This window comes from Pieris brassicae, chromosome 1 (assembly GCF_905147105.1).
Source record: "Pieris brassicae chromosome 1, ilPieBrab1.1, whole genome shotgun sequence".
In the NCBI taxonomy this organism is placed as follows: Eukaryota; Metazoa; Arthropoda; class Insecta; order Lepidoptera; family Pieridae; genus Pieris; species Pieris brassicae.
The window spans coordinates 8,592,926-8,612,947 of NC_059665.1; the positions used below are offsets into that span (position 1 = coordinate 8,592,926).

Here is a 20,022-nt window from a genome sequence, read left to right on the forward strand (position 1 = left end):
ATGACAATCTATCAATAAATCAACTATCAATACAAGAACAAAAACGTATCCGCTGTTCGAGTAAAAACACAGCCTTATTCGGTATGGCGCGTCATTGATCTCTGTGAGATTTTAATTTACTATTATGAGTTTCGTGGTTAAGATCATGTGTTCGAGGCTCAGTTGTGCAATTTTACACGTTAATTTGAATTTATTATAGAATAATGTAGCTATTACAGATTACTTCAATGTATAATATAACAAAACGCAATAATTAACCTTAAAATATAAGAACTAAAATATATTTTTAAAAGGAGTCCCTTTAGGGAAGGTTCCGAAGATTTGTGAGACGAGAGATGAGATTTTGATAAATATTTCTTTGATATATTAAGTTTCGTAGCTGTATTTGATGGAGACCCATAAGTACTTGTGTTTAGTGAATGAAAAAAAAATATTTAAAAAAAATTGTAATTAAAATTACATTTTTGAGAGTATGGGAATTAGTATTGTAAGTTTTTTCATACAAAATTTATATTTATATTTATCATTTTTTTAGACACAATAAAGATACATTTATTTTTATATTGGGTATTCATAGATGTGTGTTTCTATTATTTAAAATAAAATCAATTGTTCTAATTTCTTTGAAAGTTATTAGATCATCATGGCTCAGTGGTGTCTCAGGCGGCATGTTAACTTTTAACCAATAGAAATTTATGTTAACTTTTTGGACGTTAAAAGCTGACCTTTTAGCTCGGGAGATGGGTAAAAAAATTACTCACAGGTTACAATGAACTCCGTGTAAAAACATCCTAACCGACACATAATTTAACTTGCAAATTACGTTCTATACCAATAATCTAAAGTACATATTCAAACAACCATCGACCCAGCAGATGTTAGCGATACAAATATTAGGGGAACTAAGGCATAAAAACTGGTCAGCCAATCACAAAGCTCGATTATAGGCTATCTCGTTCCCGCATCGATCGTACTCTTCTTCTAATGCTTTTTTTGTCATCTTATTCTAATTCCTCATTCAAATGGTTTGAGTCGGATTCCAGAGGCGCGTAACCTTTAATTATTTATTTTCATTTATGGCAATGCTATGCAATTGTGAATAATCAGTGTCGGTAATGGTTCTATATTCTCATGTGATTATTTTGTACAATTGCTCTTAATTGTGGTAATAAGAGGTACGTGCTTTAATTACGAGCGGTTTGGTGTGATTAAAAATTACCGACTTTGGATATAAATAGTCAGTGCTTTTTCTTAGTATTTTAATTAAGCTTTTTACTTTTTGTATTTAAATTGTGTTTTTTTTACATACAACGTAATTATTTGCATTCATGATTAACGTAGTATGTGGAGTCTTAAAGACGATGTTTACTATTTAGCAAAAGCGTATAGATAAATATGTAAATGTTAATAATTCATAAAATCAAAAAACATTATCGAATGGTCAGTCAGGCGTAAAAAACAAACATGCATTCAAAACACTTATTACCGATATCGGAAAAAATGCATATTTTAGCTATAGATATCATTTTGACAGCTCAAAGCTTTTAATTAGTTTGTGTTATTTTGTCACTTAAGGTCTATGGTATACTCACACTACGTCACTTATACCTACGTCATTCAATATAGGTATTATTAATTGATCTAGTTTAAGAATTCAGACATTTTTTTATACGAATTATTAGTTATTTTAGTTATTTTAATTAATAATGAATAATATTCATGTATGTATTCATTTTTTTTATTTCAAGGCATTTTTTTGACTCCCGGCGGGGTTCTTCCATGAGAGACACGACCTCCAACTATTCCATGTTAGCATGTACTCTTCCCTCAAAGGTTGACAACGCACCCACTGGAAATGGTTATCCATGTGATGACTGCTCGTTTTGGGCGTCCCGTAGACTTGTTTGCCTCCTATTACATAAAACAGTGTTTTTAGATTTATATTGCTTTTTCTATGTCTAAACTGTTTAATATATACTGCGGTATGGCTCTTCAGGAACCAATGTTTCCCACTGGTGTATTGGACCATGTATTTTTATATATAATTAATTCATTGACATTTGACTCATTATAGTGTAAACAAATTGACTAGACGCCTTAATTAATTAATAATTTGCCTGTAAAATGGAAAAGTCTATGTCAAAATGTCACATCTAAACAATTACGCGGGCAAGTCGACAGATGACATTGTCATTTCTCAGTAATTACAAAGGTTGATGATCTCTGTAACCGTTATCACACGTACTGAGGGCGAACAGCTGATATTACAAAATGGCGGCCGTAAGACGTCGCATCCGGCCGGCCTTGGCTTTGATTTAACTGATTCTGTGCGTGGGTATTCATTTATTATGTGGACACAAGTTATTAACGTCCAGAAACAAAAAAGAATCGCAAACAATGTCACAAACACTACCACAGATAAATTAAATTCAAGAGTTTTTTAATAAATAAAAAATTGTCATCCAAAGTATAAAACTTTGATAGCGTCGAAGGTCCATATATATACGTATCTCAAGTCACAGTCTTGAGCGCTGCCCAATGTCTTAATAGACATACAGTTTAGTAGCTCTTAAAAGAAGTTAAATTTGAGTAACGTTCTGCAATATTGGGATTTGGATAGCCAAGACCTACCTAGAATTATTCGTACGATAATAAAATTGACTATAAATGATGCCTTGATGACGGACGGACGTAATTGGCCGATTTTTAGAAACAAAAATCTTTTATCACGTCGGATTTTACATTGTATAAGTGTGGGGCGTTCTAATAACCATAATGCTGTATTCAATTATTATAATTCGATAATTTAAATGCAAATTAGCTTGTTTTTCCTGTAATGTATAAAAACTGCAATTTCGTAATAAAGCAAATATTTTCTCATAGCCAAGAATGGAGTCAAGCCATAAATCTAAAAAATCACCTCAGAAGGGCATTACTTAATAATGATAATTAAACGCTAATAACGCTGGCAATTCTATGCGCATATTTGAGATGTGCCAAACAAGGACACGGGTGTTTCCGTATTGAATCATAGTTGTGTGGGGTAACTGATACGCGATTGGCGTTTTAGTACATCAGTGTAAGAATGTCCTGTCTGTGCTGACCGTTTAGTAAATATAATTCAACAAATATGTTACCTTTTGCTTAAAAATATACACACAAGCTTTAAAATTACTATGTCAGTATTTTCAAAGATGTAAGAGTAAAGAATCATTACGTGTGGAACTTAATGTAATGATTGCAAGTTACAAACAATGTGTAACACAAAAATTTGGCGTTTCAAAGGAGTTTATTGCCAGTTCTTCTCTTCCGTTCTACGCCCTTGATTTGAGAACACTGTAAATGCTAATTAAGAAGCTATTATATTTCTTTTTTGACGTTTGAAATGATTTTGAATTATGAATACGTGTAACAAAACGTTTATATAGGTATACATCTCTGCTAATGGAGTCAAATAAAACCTTTCTTATTAAGTTTTTTTTTTTAAATTGAAATTGACACAATAAATACAATGTAACTGTAGAAGAAAGTGCCTACGTCTGGCGATACTCTTGGGTGTGATGATTGAGGAAATCGGTAATAAGTGTAAAAAAGCCTTAGCTCGTAATCCTTCTTGATAATGTATAAAATACAATCGTAACGATAACTACGCAGTTATTCTCATTTCCAATTGAACTTTCATTACACTTAAAATTGCTGTAAAAGATACAATAGAGCGTTAAACTTTAACATTTCAAAGGGATATTAATATCGCTAAAGGACAATACAACAAAAATTATACAGTAAAATACTACTTAATGTGCACAAAAGAGGATGAATCCACGTCTCTCTGGAGGTGCCGAGTTTCGCGGCTCGACTGACAAGAGCTCTTTGAGAACAAAAGATTAGCTTATCGCGACACTGAGTGAGAAATTTAAAAACTGTGTATTGTGCCAAATGATTTTATTTATATTTTTATTTTATATATTTCAATAAATTATAAACCAACTAAATGTTATGATAACCATTATTGATTTCAGCGGTGATGGAATACATATTCAATCAAACCCTGGTGAACACATGGTTGGATTTTATAATTAAAACTGTCTACTATATTTTGACCCTCGTGGTTACGCATTGTTTATAATTGGAATTTAACAAAAAAAATCTGTAATTAGGTATAAATGCTTTTTTAACTAAATTTACTTAATTAACGTAAATTGTTTCAAAATGCTCTGGATACAGAGTTTTCTGTCACAATGTAATATTTGATGATAATATCGTCATATTCAATAAAATAATCACCCGGTTTACACGATGGAAACAGATTTCTATATATAACCAATACTTAAAATGGACAATAACAACTGCACTTAAATCGCTTTGGTCTATAACTTGTTAACCGTTAGTTTGAGTCAGCGGCCTTGACGCAGTCTAATCGCAGTTTCAGCCAATCAGTAGGCAGCGCACGTATGTCCTTTGTATACTGTTGTTATGTTATTTTGACAATAAATTATTCAACTAGTATATGTTACTTCTATTGCGGTAGCCAATCAGCTTCCAACACGGAATTGAATTTGACATGTTAGAATTAAAACTTCCTTCATAGATAATGTCGGCTGTCAGTTTAACTGGCGTGTGATTTTGATAGCATTTTGTTCATAACTTATTTTCGATAAATCCCGTGGAATTTATATTATTACTGTCAGTATAATTGGAAATATAAGTTAAAGCTTTTAAGAATTTAATTTATTTAACAATTTCCGCGTAATAAGTTCAACAGTCGAGGTGTTCACGTTAATTTCCTACATATTGACAGATGAATTATGCATTTCCCGAAATGAAACCTTGACTTGTGACCACTTCCGTACAGTCAATTTTGAGCCAAAAACGCGTGGTGAAATTTATTTGTCCAAATACGATACTGTACTTTTAATCATTAAGTGATTATATTTATTTCTTCCAAAGTTTAAGCGCGCGCAACTTTGTGTGGATATAAAAATCATAGCGTATTAAACGTTTTTGTTTTACTGTATAAAGACATGTTATTATATAATCAATTCAATTTAGGGTCCTTCAAGAAACAAGTGTACCAATTCTTAAAAGACCGGCAACGCTTTCGCGAGCCCTCTGGCATTGAGACATAAGCGGCGGTATAATTTAACTTCAAGTGAGCCTTCGGCCATTATTGTTCTACAAAAAAAATATTTTTGCTAAACCATTCTAAGTAGACTTTTTAACAATTTAAAACGCTCTATTTTTAAAAGAACCTGGTGTACTGGAAGAAACTGCTTTAAGCAGTAAGACATTCATTACCTACGTCTTCATTTGTTTTATATTATTTTTCTCCTGTTTTGTGTTATTATTATATTATGTGTTGTGTATAAACTGAATGAAAACGACACCTATAAGATTTTTGAAGCATTTTGTTTTTTTTAATATTTCAGTTTAAGAAAGGTTAATAAAATCTGTGAAGGTTATTTGAGCTCGTGATATACAATATCATTAATAATAATAAACTTTTAAATGTCCCGATAAAACATTTGTTTATTCACAAAAATACATATATTATCCCTAGAGAGCCAATGCGATAACGACGAGAAAATAAATAAATACATAATATACACAATATCGCTACTGTGAACTCACTCTGCGAGCATATGAAGATGTCGATAGTGTCGGAGACTGCATTCAGTAAGCGCAACGTCTTTGTTATCGATGATCTGTGCAACAGACTGGTTCTGGTCGGTATCGCAAGCAACCTTGGCTGTCGCACATATCCCATAGGCACAAAACCGAGTTCTTGGAGAACAGTTGGGTTGTTCCATCCCCCGTTTTATATATAACTGTAATAAGTAAAATATAAAGGTATTGTCAATTGGATGTCAGAGAACCTAAATTGTTATTTATAGCCGTTAAGATTAAAAATGGAAAGGTTGGTTACCTCTGACAAGCCATTAACAAGAAAGCACAGTTAACGCTCTTCAATGCGACTACGAATACGTAATGTGTAATTATTTTTTTATTACAGCGTGTAGGTTCGTTGCCACTAATTATAATATTGAACCAGCGGTTGTTTTGCTTCAGTTACTTCTTGATCATTTTAATATTCTACACTTTTTGGTAACGAATCTTTTAAATTACTGGTCTAAGCTGGTATTTGAACCAATTCGACTTCTTTAAGAGTCCTGTAAGATAAAAGCGTATCAATTTTTACAAGGCAGCATACTTACGAGTATTTTGAGTGTGAGTATGAATGACGGCGGTAGTATGACATAACATTCGCTTATGGTAAATTTCGCTCTCCAATTTATTAATAAATTAATGGTTCCCATAATTGAATTTAAAGTAAAATATTGTTTGTTGTCTACGCCGAATCCATAGAAATTATACTTTTATATAATTGTTTTATTTTCGTTCTTCTTTAACTACGATATTCAACACCTTCCAAGAAAAATTTAAACGTCAACAAATTAACGACAAAAATTAATTAAAATAGTACATTCCAGGAGTAACCAACCTAAACGCTCGCGCAGCTGCGAAATTATCCTTTTTACAAACATAGATGTCGCTGATGACATTTACCGACATAGGAAATATTGTAATTGATCTGCAATCATCATATCACCTGCACCTACATGATTATACCTTCTTGTTTTATTATAACATAGTGTTTTAAATACATATGCATAAAAAAGAGGCTTTTTACAATGGTGTAAATGCAAATAAATGATTTATAAAAGAACATTATTAAAGAATATTAAAGGTTTCTGTTTCTATTATTTTTAACAAATCCCAAAAACATCTAATAATGATATTAGTTTAATTACCTAAAAAGAAATTGTATTTATTTAGTCAGGCTATACAAATTATATCGACAAACTTCACCTTTGAATATATGAAAGTGGTCATTCAAAATAGTTTAATAATATCCAAGATTAGAATAATTATAAAGTGAATTTTGTCTTTTTTTCGAACTCCTAGAGCAATACTCGTTATATTTCAGTCAATTTACATAAAAATATTTAATTATACAACTTAGAAATCACACTATTGGTGAAAATAAAGGATAACATACGATATAAATTGCATCGAGACATAATTCAATCGTCACCCGTCAGCGATATCTTCGAACTTATCTTCATAAGAACCTTGACCGTTGGGCATTAATTACGAATATAGTACGCAACTTATATTAATAAATATTAGTTCCTAACTTAACTACCAGAGGTCACCTTTCGCTACAAGTTGAATCAGTTTTTTACGTTTTAAGTATATGTATTTGCAATTAAAATAGTCTATTGTCTTTTGTTAATTATAATCTACGCTTTTACAGGCTTACAAGGCTTTCTCAGTGCACTTTCAATTTATTAAAATGTGTGGTATAAAAATGTTGATAATATCTGCATATTTTCAGAACTATAATTGTTATTAAAAAATTGATATCACTGTCTTCTTTTGTTTTAGGTTAGTTATAAATTTAGTTATATAAACATGAATCTTCAATCACATACTTTATTACAGGTCTAGAACGGGTGGCAGAGGAGTTGATGGGTCGAAGAAAATGGAAACTGTATCAAGACGCATTGATTCCAAAGCGGCTAGAGGGCGAGCAGTCAAGCGGAGACGAATCCATGCCTGCCACAGACCACCCGCCCGCTCTCAAGATAAAGACCATAGAGCAGATCAACGAGTCAGAGGAGGCCGACGAACCGGCCAGAAAGGTTCGTTCTTTTTTTAAATTTGTCAATAAACAACTATTGTACAGTTGGTATCTAGATTTAAATGCAGGTGTATGTTGAAGTCTAAAGAAACAATGAAATAACCTGACTATCAAATAAGCTTTTGCTTGTTTAACATTTTTAAAAGCTTAACCTGTACCAGAAACTTTCTTATTTTAACTGTTTTTGCATAGACCTGACAGAAAATATTTTCTTTTTTTTAGTTATGATGGTATATTTCCTACTAAAAACTTGAACAAGGTATGCAGTAGCTACTTACCTGCTAAGAAGCTCTTTACTTCAATAGAGCAAATTTGATGCTAACAACAGGTTTACAATGTAGGTCAAAATTGCTTTAAATTTTTCTTCAAGAAAGCCACGAATGTAAGAGTTAATACTTGGTTGGATTAAGATATGTTTTTACATAAATAATGTTTTGAAATATCTGAAGAACAAGTAGCTTCAAATTGCCGATATTTTGCGATGGGCTTCATTATTTTTATGGCTTTTGGCAAACGTCAAACGTTGTGGCGGTTTTAGTCGTTTAAATTAATTGCTTGCTTAGGTACGGTTGGCCAGTCAAAAGAAATTATGTCTTGACTGATTTCAGTCAAAATGTTTCTGGGAATTGTGAATTTTTAAACTTATAACATTTTTTAATTTAACAGTTCCATTGGTACTGGATTGATGTGAATATTGTTTGATCAGCATTTCCTAACTGCAGATTTAATCTAATAACAAAAATATATTTAAATAGCTATAGTAATCAGATACATTGGTTTTAAAATTACAGGACTCAATCCTCGAAAGTCTTATCAAACGTCCAGCGACGGCACCCAAGGTAGAGCCTCAGGAGCCAGCAGACTGGAAACCAGCAGACAAGTGCTACTTCTGCGTCGACGATCGTGGAGAACGGACGGACAGGGCGGAAGGGGCGGACGCCAGGGCGGACGCTAGGGCGGACGTGAGGGCGGGCGGCGCAAACGTAAGTAACGCCTCGGAATTTCGGTGCGCATTTCGGTGACCTCATTAGTCTGATTGATGTTGAGGTCGATATACTACCGTGAATGTGAAAGTCGGCTCGTGTTTCGTTAAACAGATAGTCCAGCCAAATCTCTAGATTTTATGTCACTAGAAATACCTCTGACATCATGTTATAGTATAGATAAAGACTAAACAAAAACGTTATGATTAAACAAATTCTTCATCGTAGTTTAATATTTCTAATCTAGAATAAGAAATAATCACTAGAACAATTAAAGTAGTGCGTTCTATATATCTTGTTATTTTACTTATATCTTTTATAATAATATAAACTACAAGATTAAAATTTTAGCACTAGTACAGGAATCAAGTATTACGTTACCAAATTGAAATATAGAACTAGAAATACAGCAATTAAGGTATATATTTTAAAGTATGAACGTTGAACTTATTGCCAAAAATCTTGGGAATTAAAAATATATTTAATGGCAATACTAAAGAAACAGATATCATGCCATTATTATTATACCAGTGCATTTCGTGGAAGTTATTGTTCATGCGTGTAGCGAATAAGAAAAAGTATTTATAAACAAAATATTTGGTAACACTATTCTGGACAAGTTAAGTCCAGCTTTTTGCTACTTTGATTAAAGAAAAATTATCGAAGCAACGTCGTAATATAAAAGTTTTAATAAACACATTTGCTTGCAGGCAATTTAAATACATTTAATACGAAGTAAAATCTTGAAACTAACAGCCACAATAAACCCATTCTTACGCAGCCATTTAGATTACTAAGCAACAAGTAATTTCTTTTTTTTTCCTATTTCAGCAACATTTCTAAACATACCATTGTCTAAATGTTTTCATTGAATGAAGTTTTCTAACGAAGAATGCCGGGGGCACGCGTAGTTAATAGCCTGGGTAGGAATTTTAGAAACAAAAGAGAGAAAAAATGGAAGAATGCAAAAAAATTGTTTTACCTCTAACAAAACACACGTGAAATAGACAAAAGATTTGCTCAGAACTGTACGGCATTGTTTGGTGGTTAGTAACTTGTCATTATAATCTCAGAGGACATATGTGTTTATTGTATTGAAAATCTATATCCCACAGCAATGATAAATCACACAGAGCTGAAAATATAATAAATAATTTAGTTTATTTCTTAGCTATACAATACAATATTAATAAGGAGATGGCCCTCCCTCCATACTGGTTTAAAAAAACTGTGTTACGGTAAGAACATAGGTATACCCAATCACCAAAATTATAACCGAATAAGTAAGAAGACACAGAGAACAAAGAGCAAACTAAGTCATTAACGCCTCCGTCTTTCTGTTATCTATACAGTGAATAAATAAATGAATCATGCTACATCCTAATTTAGGTCTGGGCCTCAGATTTCTGTATCTGTTTCATGATCATTTGATAATCTTATAGGTGATCAGCCTTCTATGCTTTACGCACGCCGTCGACTTTTTGGGTCTAAGGCAAGCTGGTTTTCTCACGATGTTTGAATGTGAAATGCGTATATAGAAAGAAAGTGGTGCTTGGTGCACAGCCGGGGATAGACCTCAGGCATGAACGTCGCACGCTGAAGTCACTAGGCCAACACTGCCAATATCTAACTGTTATGTAAGCCTAATATAATTCTTAAAAGCTACAGAATACACTTCGAGTCGATAGGAAAGGTTTTCTAAGTACTTATAGACGCGGTGCAAAGTATGTAACTCTTGTAGCGAATGCTGCAAAAAGCGTGTATTGTAAAGTTTTTATTGCAAGTATAATTTAATATGCCTCGATTGTATCTTTAATTGAGCTTACACACATGATTAAGAGGCTTGTGGAATTAGAACCTACATCGTAGATTAACTATTCTCTTCTTTAAACTAAAGTAACAAATTTAACTTCGATTTTCTTACATCTAATAAGTAAAATTTAACTCAAATTAAAAAACAAAATTGCAGGAATTACGAATGAAATTATATAAGGTCCATAAATTTGTTTAAATCATGTTGAAAAACTTATATCGCGTGAGCTTTTACGTCTAACATCAGAGCTTAGTTTTCTAATATTTCAATACATTAATATTATAATTCTGTTATTAATGATTGTAAATAAATAATTTGAATATAGCAAAAAAGGCTGACGATACAAGCATAGTGTATGCGATTAAAATAGTGGCGGAGAGTTTATTGCCAGTTTTTCTTTTCCGTTCTACGCCCTTGATTTGAGAACAGACAGTAAATGTAAAATTAGAAGCATTTTATATACATTTCTGTTTTTGACGTTCATAAGTGTACATTGTGTTACCTATATGTTCTGAAAATATTTGTCTAAAATTACTTAGGTTAGTGTTAATGGAATTATTCGAAATCAAAGATGACCATAACAAATTTAATTGCCATCATTTATCATTATGATTCAGAATTCTTAGATTTTAAACTTTACTATTATTTTTCAATCATTCGATGATTCAAAATGATAATTGTGTCCTTGGCCTTTTGTTCTCGTGTTAAATCATTATTAGCGATTATATCATCAAACGAACAATGGCCAACTATTGTTATATTAAATTCGCGAAATTTGATATAAGCAGAGCAGAGTTGGCCTGCTGGCATCAGCCTGCTTCTGCCTGAGGTTATAGGTTCTAACCCTAGCAAGCAATAAACTTTCTACACTCGCGCGTACGTTGAAGGATTATATTAGAAAAACAAATAATCGCGAAACATTTGCATCAATCTGAGGCGCTTCGAAGAAAATCTTAAAAGTTTGTAGCGTTATTTTTCAATTATTTTTAAAATGTCACATATTAATCTGAATTTGCGTAACTATCATATTATATTACACTAATAAGACTGTGACACAGACTTTTGATTATATTCAAAATATAACCTATCCTAATAGGCCTGTCGTTAATGCTGAGTAAATCTGTAGCATGAATGTATGCCTATGTAAATAGCTTTGCTCACATACTCCTGGCGATATGATAACATCATCGCGGTAGCACTTTTTGGATACCAAATTTGTTCTTTATAAAATACAAAAGACCCGACACGAGAATGCGGTTTACAAGATATTGTAACCTAGGGATGCTTAATTTATAAATTATAGTTTAACAATTTAACTCTTGATATTTACTTCTACGCCTCAAGTTAGGTGTCGGTAAGGAGAGCTCTGACATCTGAGTTCTGCAGTGGTATAAATAGTGTATCATATTTTTATAGAGGTATATGTTACTATCCTAAGTGTTCTTGAACTAATTTTAGTTTAAGCTGTAAATCTTTTTCAATAAAGAAAATTAAAAGAAAAATGGTACGTTACACGGCCCTAAGGGAGGAGTGATCTCTCTTTTAAACACTTGAAAGTTTGTATCTCCTCGGGAAAAGCTCGTCTGGTAGCCCATTCAATAGCTCCCAAAAGAAATATCCTTGTAAAGCTAATTGTGAAGAATTAAGAATATTTTAAACAAATTTTTGAAGTATATAAATTTTCACACAGAAAAATTAAAATGTAAACTTTCTTATCAATCGTTTATAAATAATTTTAAGTATTTTTTTTCTAAAAAACTTTAAATTTGGTTACCACTCAGTATAACTTTGCTGTGAATGGAAGCCTGGTTAGGTTCTTACCTAGTTCGGAAACCAACCTCCAAATAATACCTTCGTAACTGTAATCTTATTGTTTGTTGCAAATGTAATATGGGAGAAATAAAGAAATTATTATTATTATTTAAATTATATATTAATTTATCTGCAGTAAACGATATTATAACCAAACAAAAAAACCCAATTTATAAACGTAAACTGACCCTATTTTTAAAAACATCCAGTCTAAAATATGTTTTGTGTAATTCTGAATAATAATCACATAATTAAAAGTCACAAAAAACTTTCAAGTTTTTACCATATGTAAAAAGCTATATAAAAGCAAAGTGTGAATTTTATGATAGCATAAATAAACGATATCTAGACTTTTTGATCTTATTTATTGTGACGGCTTTTCAATTTGGTCACGAACTACGTAAAAACGCAATTAATAAAAAAACAATGAATATTTGACTAGTGAGGCATCTTTATGACTTTTTAATTTGACTGCAATATATAAAGGATTTCGCTTAAGAAATAATTAACGAACATGCTTATGCCGAATTATAAAATAAATTATTATAGATAATACAGATAATAGAAGTGAAGACTTTTCTAAAAATAGGGAATATTATTTCTATAACGAATAATAAATACTGATTGATTTGGTAGATTAAATAAAAAAATAGGAACATTAGGTATTATTTATTTAGCTTTAATACGGTTCTTTAGAGTTCGCTTTACATTTTAGTCTTCCCAAGGAGGGAATGAAGCATTTTTATTTCGTATCCACTGTCTTCATAGGTCAAGGCGTTTGCCCCTTTTTGTCCAGATCGGGTTGATATATTTTCAAACACATATTTAAACTCCTTGGACACTCCTTGTCTATTTTAAGAACTAATTGAACTGTAAGGCTATATTTTCAGAGATCTTGATAAGAATATATGTATACCTTATTCACTTTTAGGATAGTTTTTCCAATATTATACATTAATTTTGTTTGAAGAAATTGGTAATTTTATTAACACGACGCAATGTTTCTCTACTCATTACTTTATATTTATATATTATTAGTCTGCATAGGTTTTTGCAAATAATTAATTATAAAGATTAGTTACTGTGAATATTTATTATCAGGAAAGTGTTGAAGCCAAATTAGAAACTAGAACAAAAACCTAACGAGCATCTAAAAATATAATATACAGTTAAATCTTCAGTATTCCAGACTAGACTATGAATAACCTTTTTGCTAATTTTGACAGGCGTCACACAGACAACATTGTCTGTGGTTCAAATGAAAAATAAGATGGAAGTTTTTCTTTTTAATTTGTCATTGTTGATGATTAATCACGGAAAAATGACATCACAATTCTACTGTTTTGCTTAATAAATATTCGATCCTTAAACGGAATATACTCTATCAGTGCTTCATGGCATTAAATAGTTTTTATTTAATGATGCATATGAGTAAATTATTGATTGATTGTATATTTATTACGTCGTTAAAGTCAATAAAACGAGATATTTTTTATTACATCCAAAGACAAAACATTCTAAATTCAAAAATGTGTCTTTATCTGTGCTTTGTTTTTATCTGTGTGTGTTTATTGCAATGTAAAGCGTAATTAAGTTAATAACGCTATTCGTTAATCATCATCAAAGCTTACTTTGTCTAGAGCGCCATCTATCGATAAAATAGTTAATGTCATAGAAAGCTCTTTGAAAAAAAAACGTTGACGTAAGGTTTTATTGCAAACTTAAGCTTAGTACACATATTTGCTCTCGAATCTTCAGTAAACCTCCCGGGGATCGATGTGTAACAGCCGTTCAGTTTGTACGCGGTATTTTATAATTGCACCCAAAGTAAATAAGGGTTCATTATAAAATATTGAAGCATCCTTATAATTAATAACGACAGTGCATCCGTATCAACATTTCTAATCATTGTCTGGCCATAATTACAGTTTATTGTAAAACCCTTACAATTGCAATTATGTAGGTACCTTGTCTAAACCAAGAAGAAGAACAACCAGCCGGGTTGACCCTCGCGATTTCATACAAATCAGTGATCCGAACGCGATCGCTCGTATCGAGGGGGCTGTCGCAGCTCCGGGTACGTTGGTCGGTAGCTAACCATAGTTTCAATTTTCAAAACAATGCCTTATCCATTTGCTGCGATTCCACGTCAAAGTAGAGAGTTGTATTTTGATTAATACGCGGGAAAGAGATGGGGTGCGTTTGATTTTTGTTCTGTTTTATTTTGAACCGTGTAGTTTAGGTATAAAGTTGACTTTCGCGAGCGCTAGTTCTGAAATAGTAAGCGTAGGCGTACAGTATAAAAGTAGGCAGTGGTCGGACAGAGAATTGAGTAGAGTGGATATTGTATAATTGTTCTTTTTTGAGTCGAGTGCCGCTTTGTGTTTGTGATAATTTTTAACTGCGCTGCTATAAATATCCTCATTTACGTATAACATGCGTTAATTTTATTACTAAACGAGAATGGCTCTGGTTCCTGTACATTACTTTTACAATTTTATTTCGTTATTTACTACTTTTTTTGAACAATTTTAATAACACTTTGGTTTGTTAGTCAAATTTGTTGGATTCGTTCATTATTATGAAAGTTCGATACTTTTGTGAAAAAACAATTGAATGCTGCATAAAAAATACATTTATCGCTAGGTTTAGTTTTATAGTTTTATTGAGAGAATGTATTGTGTAATTACACAGCAGGACCACTTCAACCGTAAAATCAATTCAGTTCTCTTCATTTTTGTGATCTTAAATTTTCGTGTTATAACACTATTGCATGTTATAATGATTTACTGGTGTAATTGTATGTTTTATAGCTTCGAATTAAAATTTTAATTGTACAAAAAGTGGCTTTATCGCGTTTATAAAATCATACTAAACTCTAATTGGTATAAATTAAGTTGTACCTATGTCTGCGCAATTATATTTCCGTAAGCTCTCGTCGGGTAAATGATGCGAAAAAAAGTATAATAAATTAATTAACAGATTGAGCGACTCCTGTGCACTTAATATCCGATCGGTTAAACAGCATAGGCCGGACAGAAAAGCCTACAGGGGCGGTCCGCTAGGGGTGGAAACCGAGGAAAATTCACGTGTCAGACCCTCCCCTCGGCCGTACACGTGCGGCCAAATAGCCTCAGTGTACGCACGCCTTTACTAATCATTACCGCTCGTAAAAAAGAAAAATAAGCGCGCGCTTTTGACATTTCGGACTTTTTCGAAAAGAGAACGTCTAAGTGTTTTTTTTTAAACTTAAATGGCGCGATTTCGTGTTTAAGTGCCGGAAATGTTATAATGAAAACAAAGTCAGTACATTGAGTGTGTTTTGTTTTTCTTAGTTTTTTTAGTGTGAAATGGATGGGAACAGAACATGAGGCGATTTCATGGTTAGTTTCATCTAATGTTCGATAGTAATTAATGGTACGAATTGTCAAAATGTATAAAAAAAAAATTTTTTCATTATAGAGATTTGTATGTGACAATTATGAAAATAAAACCTGGTGTTTATAACGTTAATATTACTTACATAATCAATAGGATAACCGTAAAAAATATAAGTTAGACTAAGATAAATTAAATAAAAAAACTATATAAATGGTAACATTAAACAAGTATTATAAATTAAAAAATAAAATGTAACCCAAAAAATATAAAACGACACATTTATATATATATACATTTATTTTATATTAAATTTTCAGACAAAACACCAAGATAAATTCCTAAACCATTGAAATTTCTCTAAGATATTTCATAAATAATACTTATATCAGAAAATTAAGTTGGAAAAACATGAATATTATTTCCAGCACTAAAGTGTTATTTATTTAAATCGTCATACTAAACAATCTATTATTTAATATTCAAGGTTGAACCGGCTTAGCTCAATATTATTCACAAATTAAACAAGTCCATGTATCTGTAAATAAATATTTTATTAACTACATTTATTTAAGTAAGATCTTGAATTGGATTATCGTAATTCATGTGCACTTTTTACTTTTTGTTTTTCATGTTCAGTTTCTTCTTTATATGTATATGTATTCATGCACTTCTTGCCTACCTTATGTAATTTAATACATTTTTTTTCTTTACTACAGTGGTTGCCTGGAAGAGATCGCTCGAAGTTGCCTTCCTTTTCATTTATTTATGTTCAATTTTTATATTGTAATGTAACGAAGTGTTAATAAATAAAATAAATAAATAATTTCAAAGCAACCAAAATCGAAATGGTCGCTAAATTTAGTGAGTGATTATTGTCAACAATATTGACCAGTTTTAAGGTGACCAAGATGACACAAGGATTGCCTTTCGAACTGCTATTAAATTAATACTCTCGATATAGGTATCTATAGATAACAACATTACAGATGAACATTTTTAAACGTTCCGTAATCTATAGAAAATTGTCCCTATTTGTCTTATCAAATAATGTCTATGAACAGTGTTGGTGTTGGCTTCAGAGAGGGACTCTCATTGCGGAGGTTGTAGGTTCGATCTATGTGCACCATTGAACTTTTCTAGGTGAGCATTCGATCAAACGCTGAAGGAAAACAACGTGAGGAATTCTTGGCTTGTCAAAAAGTTGACGGCGTGTGTCAGGCACAGGAGGCTGATCACCTACTTGCCTATTAGATTGACCATTTATATGAAATATTCAGAAATCTGAGGCTGAGACCTAAAAAGCTTGTAGCGCCAGTGATTTATTTAATTTAAATATTGTCTTTATCAATCATACAAAACAAACTGTGTCATATTGAATATTCTTATATGAAAAAATACTATAAAGATATTATTAACTCGGTATAAAGTTTTTATATATTGGTAATAATAGAACATGTTACTCAACCATATCATGGAATGTCTCTATAAGAATTTAAATCAAGCTATGTAACGTATCATATACATCCTATATCCTATATACCTATGTATGATGTCATAGGTGTCAGTCATAGACAAAATTTATTAATACAATTATTATTACTAGAAATTGGTATAACTGTGTTATTTTTAAATGGTAGGTACTTTTATACAATTCTTATTAAAGGCTGTGAACATAGTTGACCAAATACAAACCACAAAACATTTTTAATGCATTCTGACATTAAGTACCAACTAGGAAATAATAATTGTTTTTTTTATTTTTATTTATTTTATCCCATAGAAGATATTGGGAGACTGGTTTACAAACTAGGTAAGAACCTGTGATATGGACAAACCAGAGACACACTATGCCAGTTTGATCTGGCATAGTGTGTCTCTAGTTTATCTATGATTGATTTATAATCTTTATAGTTAAATTTTGTAATATATCTTTACAAAATGCAGTCTGAGCAGGTTTCTTTATTTATCTAACAAATAGGGGCCTAGAACCGGTTAAATAGAAAAAAGTAGAATCATCATAGATTATACAATACGTAATGCACCATCTGCTTAGAATGACGCTACACGGCAGCTGTTTGTACTCCATTATTTGAACTTGGAACGTAAAAAACTGGCCACACATAATTTACCGCTCGCCAAATGGTGGGGTTCACATTCTAATTCTAAACTCGCGGCCTCGACCAATGACGGTCGAGGACGAGTCAAAATGGCGGTCGTGAGAACCGGTTAATGGGTTTGAATTTAGAATAGTATTTTTATTAATGCGTTCGTAACGTCAAGGCACAATTGCCCTTTTTTCTAACCGTCGAATATCCTGCTACACATAATTTACGTATCTATTGATTGGTCTAACGCTAATTACACTATTCGGTTTGTTTTTCCGTTAGACTCCCCGGCAATTCTTGAATAACAGATGAAATACCTGAACTACAAGTCTAGTTGCCTTTAAATCACTCATAAATTATTTCTTATAATTGTTAGTATTAAATAAAATAGTTTTGCTTCGTAAAATAATAAAATATAGGTTCACGTCATATTTCCTTGTAAGGCTAAACATTAATTTCGTAATAAGCGGAAAATCATCTTAAATCATGACAGGAAAATGAGATCTAACGCAATCATTTTAAAAACATCCGTGAGAATGGAATTTAATGTAATAAATCTTACAAGATAAGTAATTAAATGTTTGTTTTGGTTAACTATTATTTAATGAATTTGTCTCTATACTAAATATACACATCGTTGTAGTATGAATGTATATTATATAATACTAACAATGTTTCGTTAAGCCTCCAAAAAGGCAATTTAAACGACAATATATTATTGAAGTCGAAACTATCTCTTCGAATATTATCCTTCAAGAAAACTTTGGTTGGGGTAGAATTTTATGTATAAATTATGACCAACACTGGTTATAAATATAATATTTTTATATACTAATTATTTTGTATTGAAATGTGTTATTTATAAAGACATTGACAGGTTAAATAACGAATCATGAGAAAAATAACCATACCACTTGGAACAATGTTAACAGAGCTTGTATTTCTTTAAATTAGTGCCTGTTCTCACCGCTCTAACCCACAGAAATAAAATTTTCTGTAATAAACTATGTGTAAAACATCAATTCACAAGATTTGTATAATGTTAAGAATTCCGCGTAACTACCAATATTTATGGCCTATGTTTTTTTTTCATAATTTAAATCAATCCAATTACAATTTGTATCATAAAATTTTATTCTGTTTTGTTTAGTGCCTGGTGTAACGTTTACTACGGTATTAAAAAATATATCTTGAATATTATATAAATGTGACGTGACGAAATAAAAAGCGTAACTGGGATAATATGGACAAGGAAAGCTCAGAAGAAGCAGAGTGGAAAGAAATGGAGGAGGCCTTTGCCAAAGTTGGGCAAACAGTTGTCGGTGTCACCAACTCACTAGAGACTTAAAATATGTTTAAGATTTAAAATATGTCAAATTCTGTCTGAATAAAGGCTTATATTATTATTATATAATTAGCTTACTGTAACTGACACATTCTCGATTTAAGAGACGAAAACATGCCCGATACTTCTTGACAGTACGAACGAGTGTTAATTTCGATTAAAAGACAAATTGATAATGAACTGGGATCTGAAAATGTGACCCAGGGTTTAGTCAATCGACCACTTCAGCTTGATGTCAGCATATTGCTTTATACGAAGAAATACCTTATACCAATTTTCATTCGCTCGTTAAAATGTAAAACTATCGGTTTTTTGTATTACCGATTTTCCTATTAATTAATCACTAAATGAACGCTCGAATGGAACGTTATAAAATAATTAACACAATAGGAAAATAAATACGCCAAACTATAATTAAAAATAATTTGCATTTGCGTCAATCTAATTATATTACATTATTTTTAATCGAATTTTCGCCTTTTGTATTAATGATTTGGTTTTTATGAAGGTTAATTTAATAATTAAATCTATTAAATACGATTGGAAATAATTGTTTTAAGTCAATAAACAATGCAAATTAATAAAAGGTTCTTATAAATATATGTGATGATAATTCCTTAATTTTTTACTACATACAACTTGGTAGAGCTACAAAATCCACTTTTAGTAGTCCAAAATTAATGGGAAATGCGCCAATACTTACCAATATTGTAATGTTAAAAAAATGTGTTTATATATATATATATATATATATATATATATATACAAATCTGCTTCTTTCTCGCTTCGTGCCTAAGAGGCACATTAAACGCTTATAAGCTTAAAAGCTTATATTAAAATTCTTTAAATATAAGCTTAGGTAAAGTTCATAAGTTTGTGAT

The 20,022-nt window shown here is 31.4% G+C and overlaps 1 protein-coding gene across 4 annotated transcripts in view; it reads left to right on the forward strand.

Annotated features, from left to right (window-relative positions):
* LOC123709202 (mushroom body large-type Kenyon cell-specific protein 1) overlaps window positions 1-20,022 on the forward strand; it is a 150,294-nt gene that overhangs the window by 107,944 nt on the left and 22,328 nt on the right. For all 4 annotated transcript variants that reach the window (XM_045660310.1, XM_045660329.1, XM_045660320.1 and 1 more), the window contains 2 exons: window positions 7,504-7,703; window positions 8,494-8,685. In XM_045660310.1, the coding sequence (XP_045516266.1) occupies window positions 7,504-7,703; window positions 8,494-8,685 (392 nt within the window). The remainder of the gene's footprint in view (window positions 1-7,503; window positions 7,704-8,493; window positions 8,686-20,022) is intronic.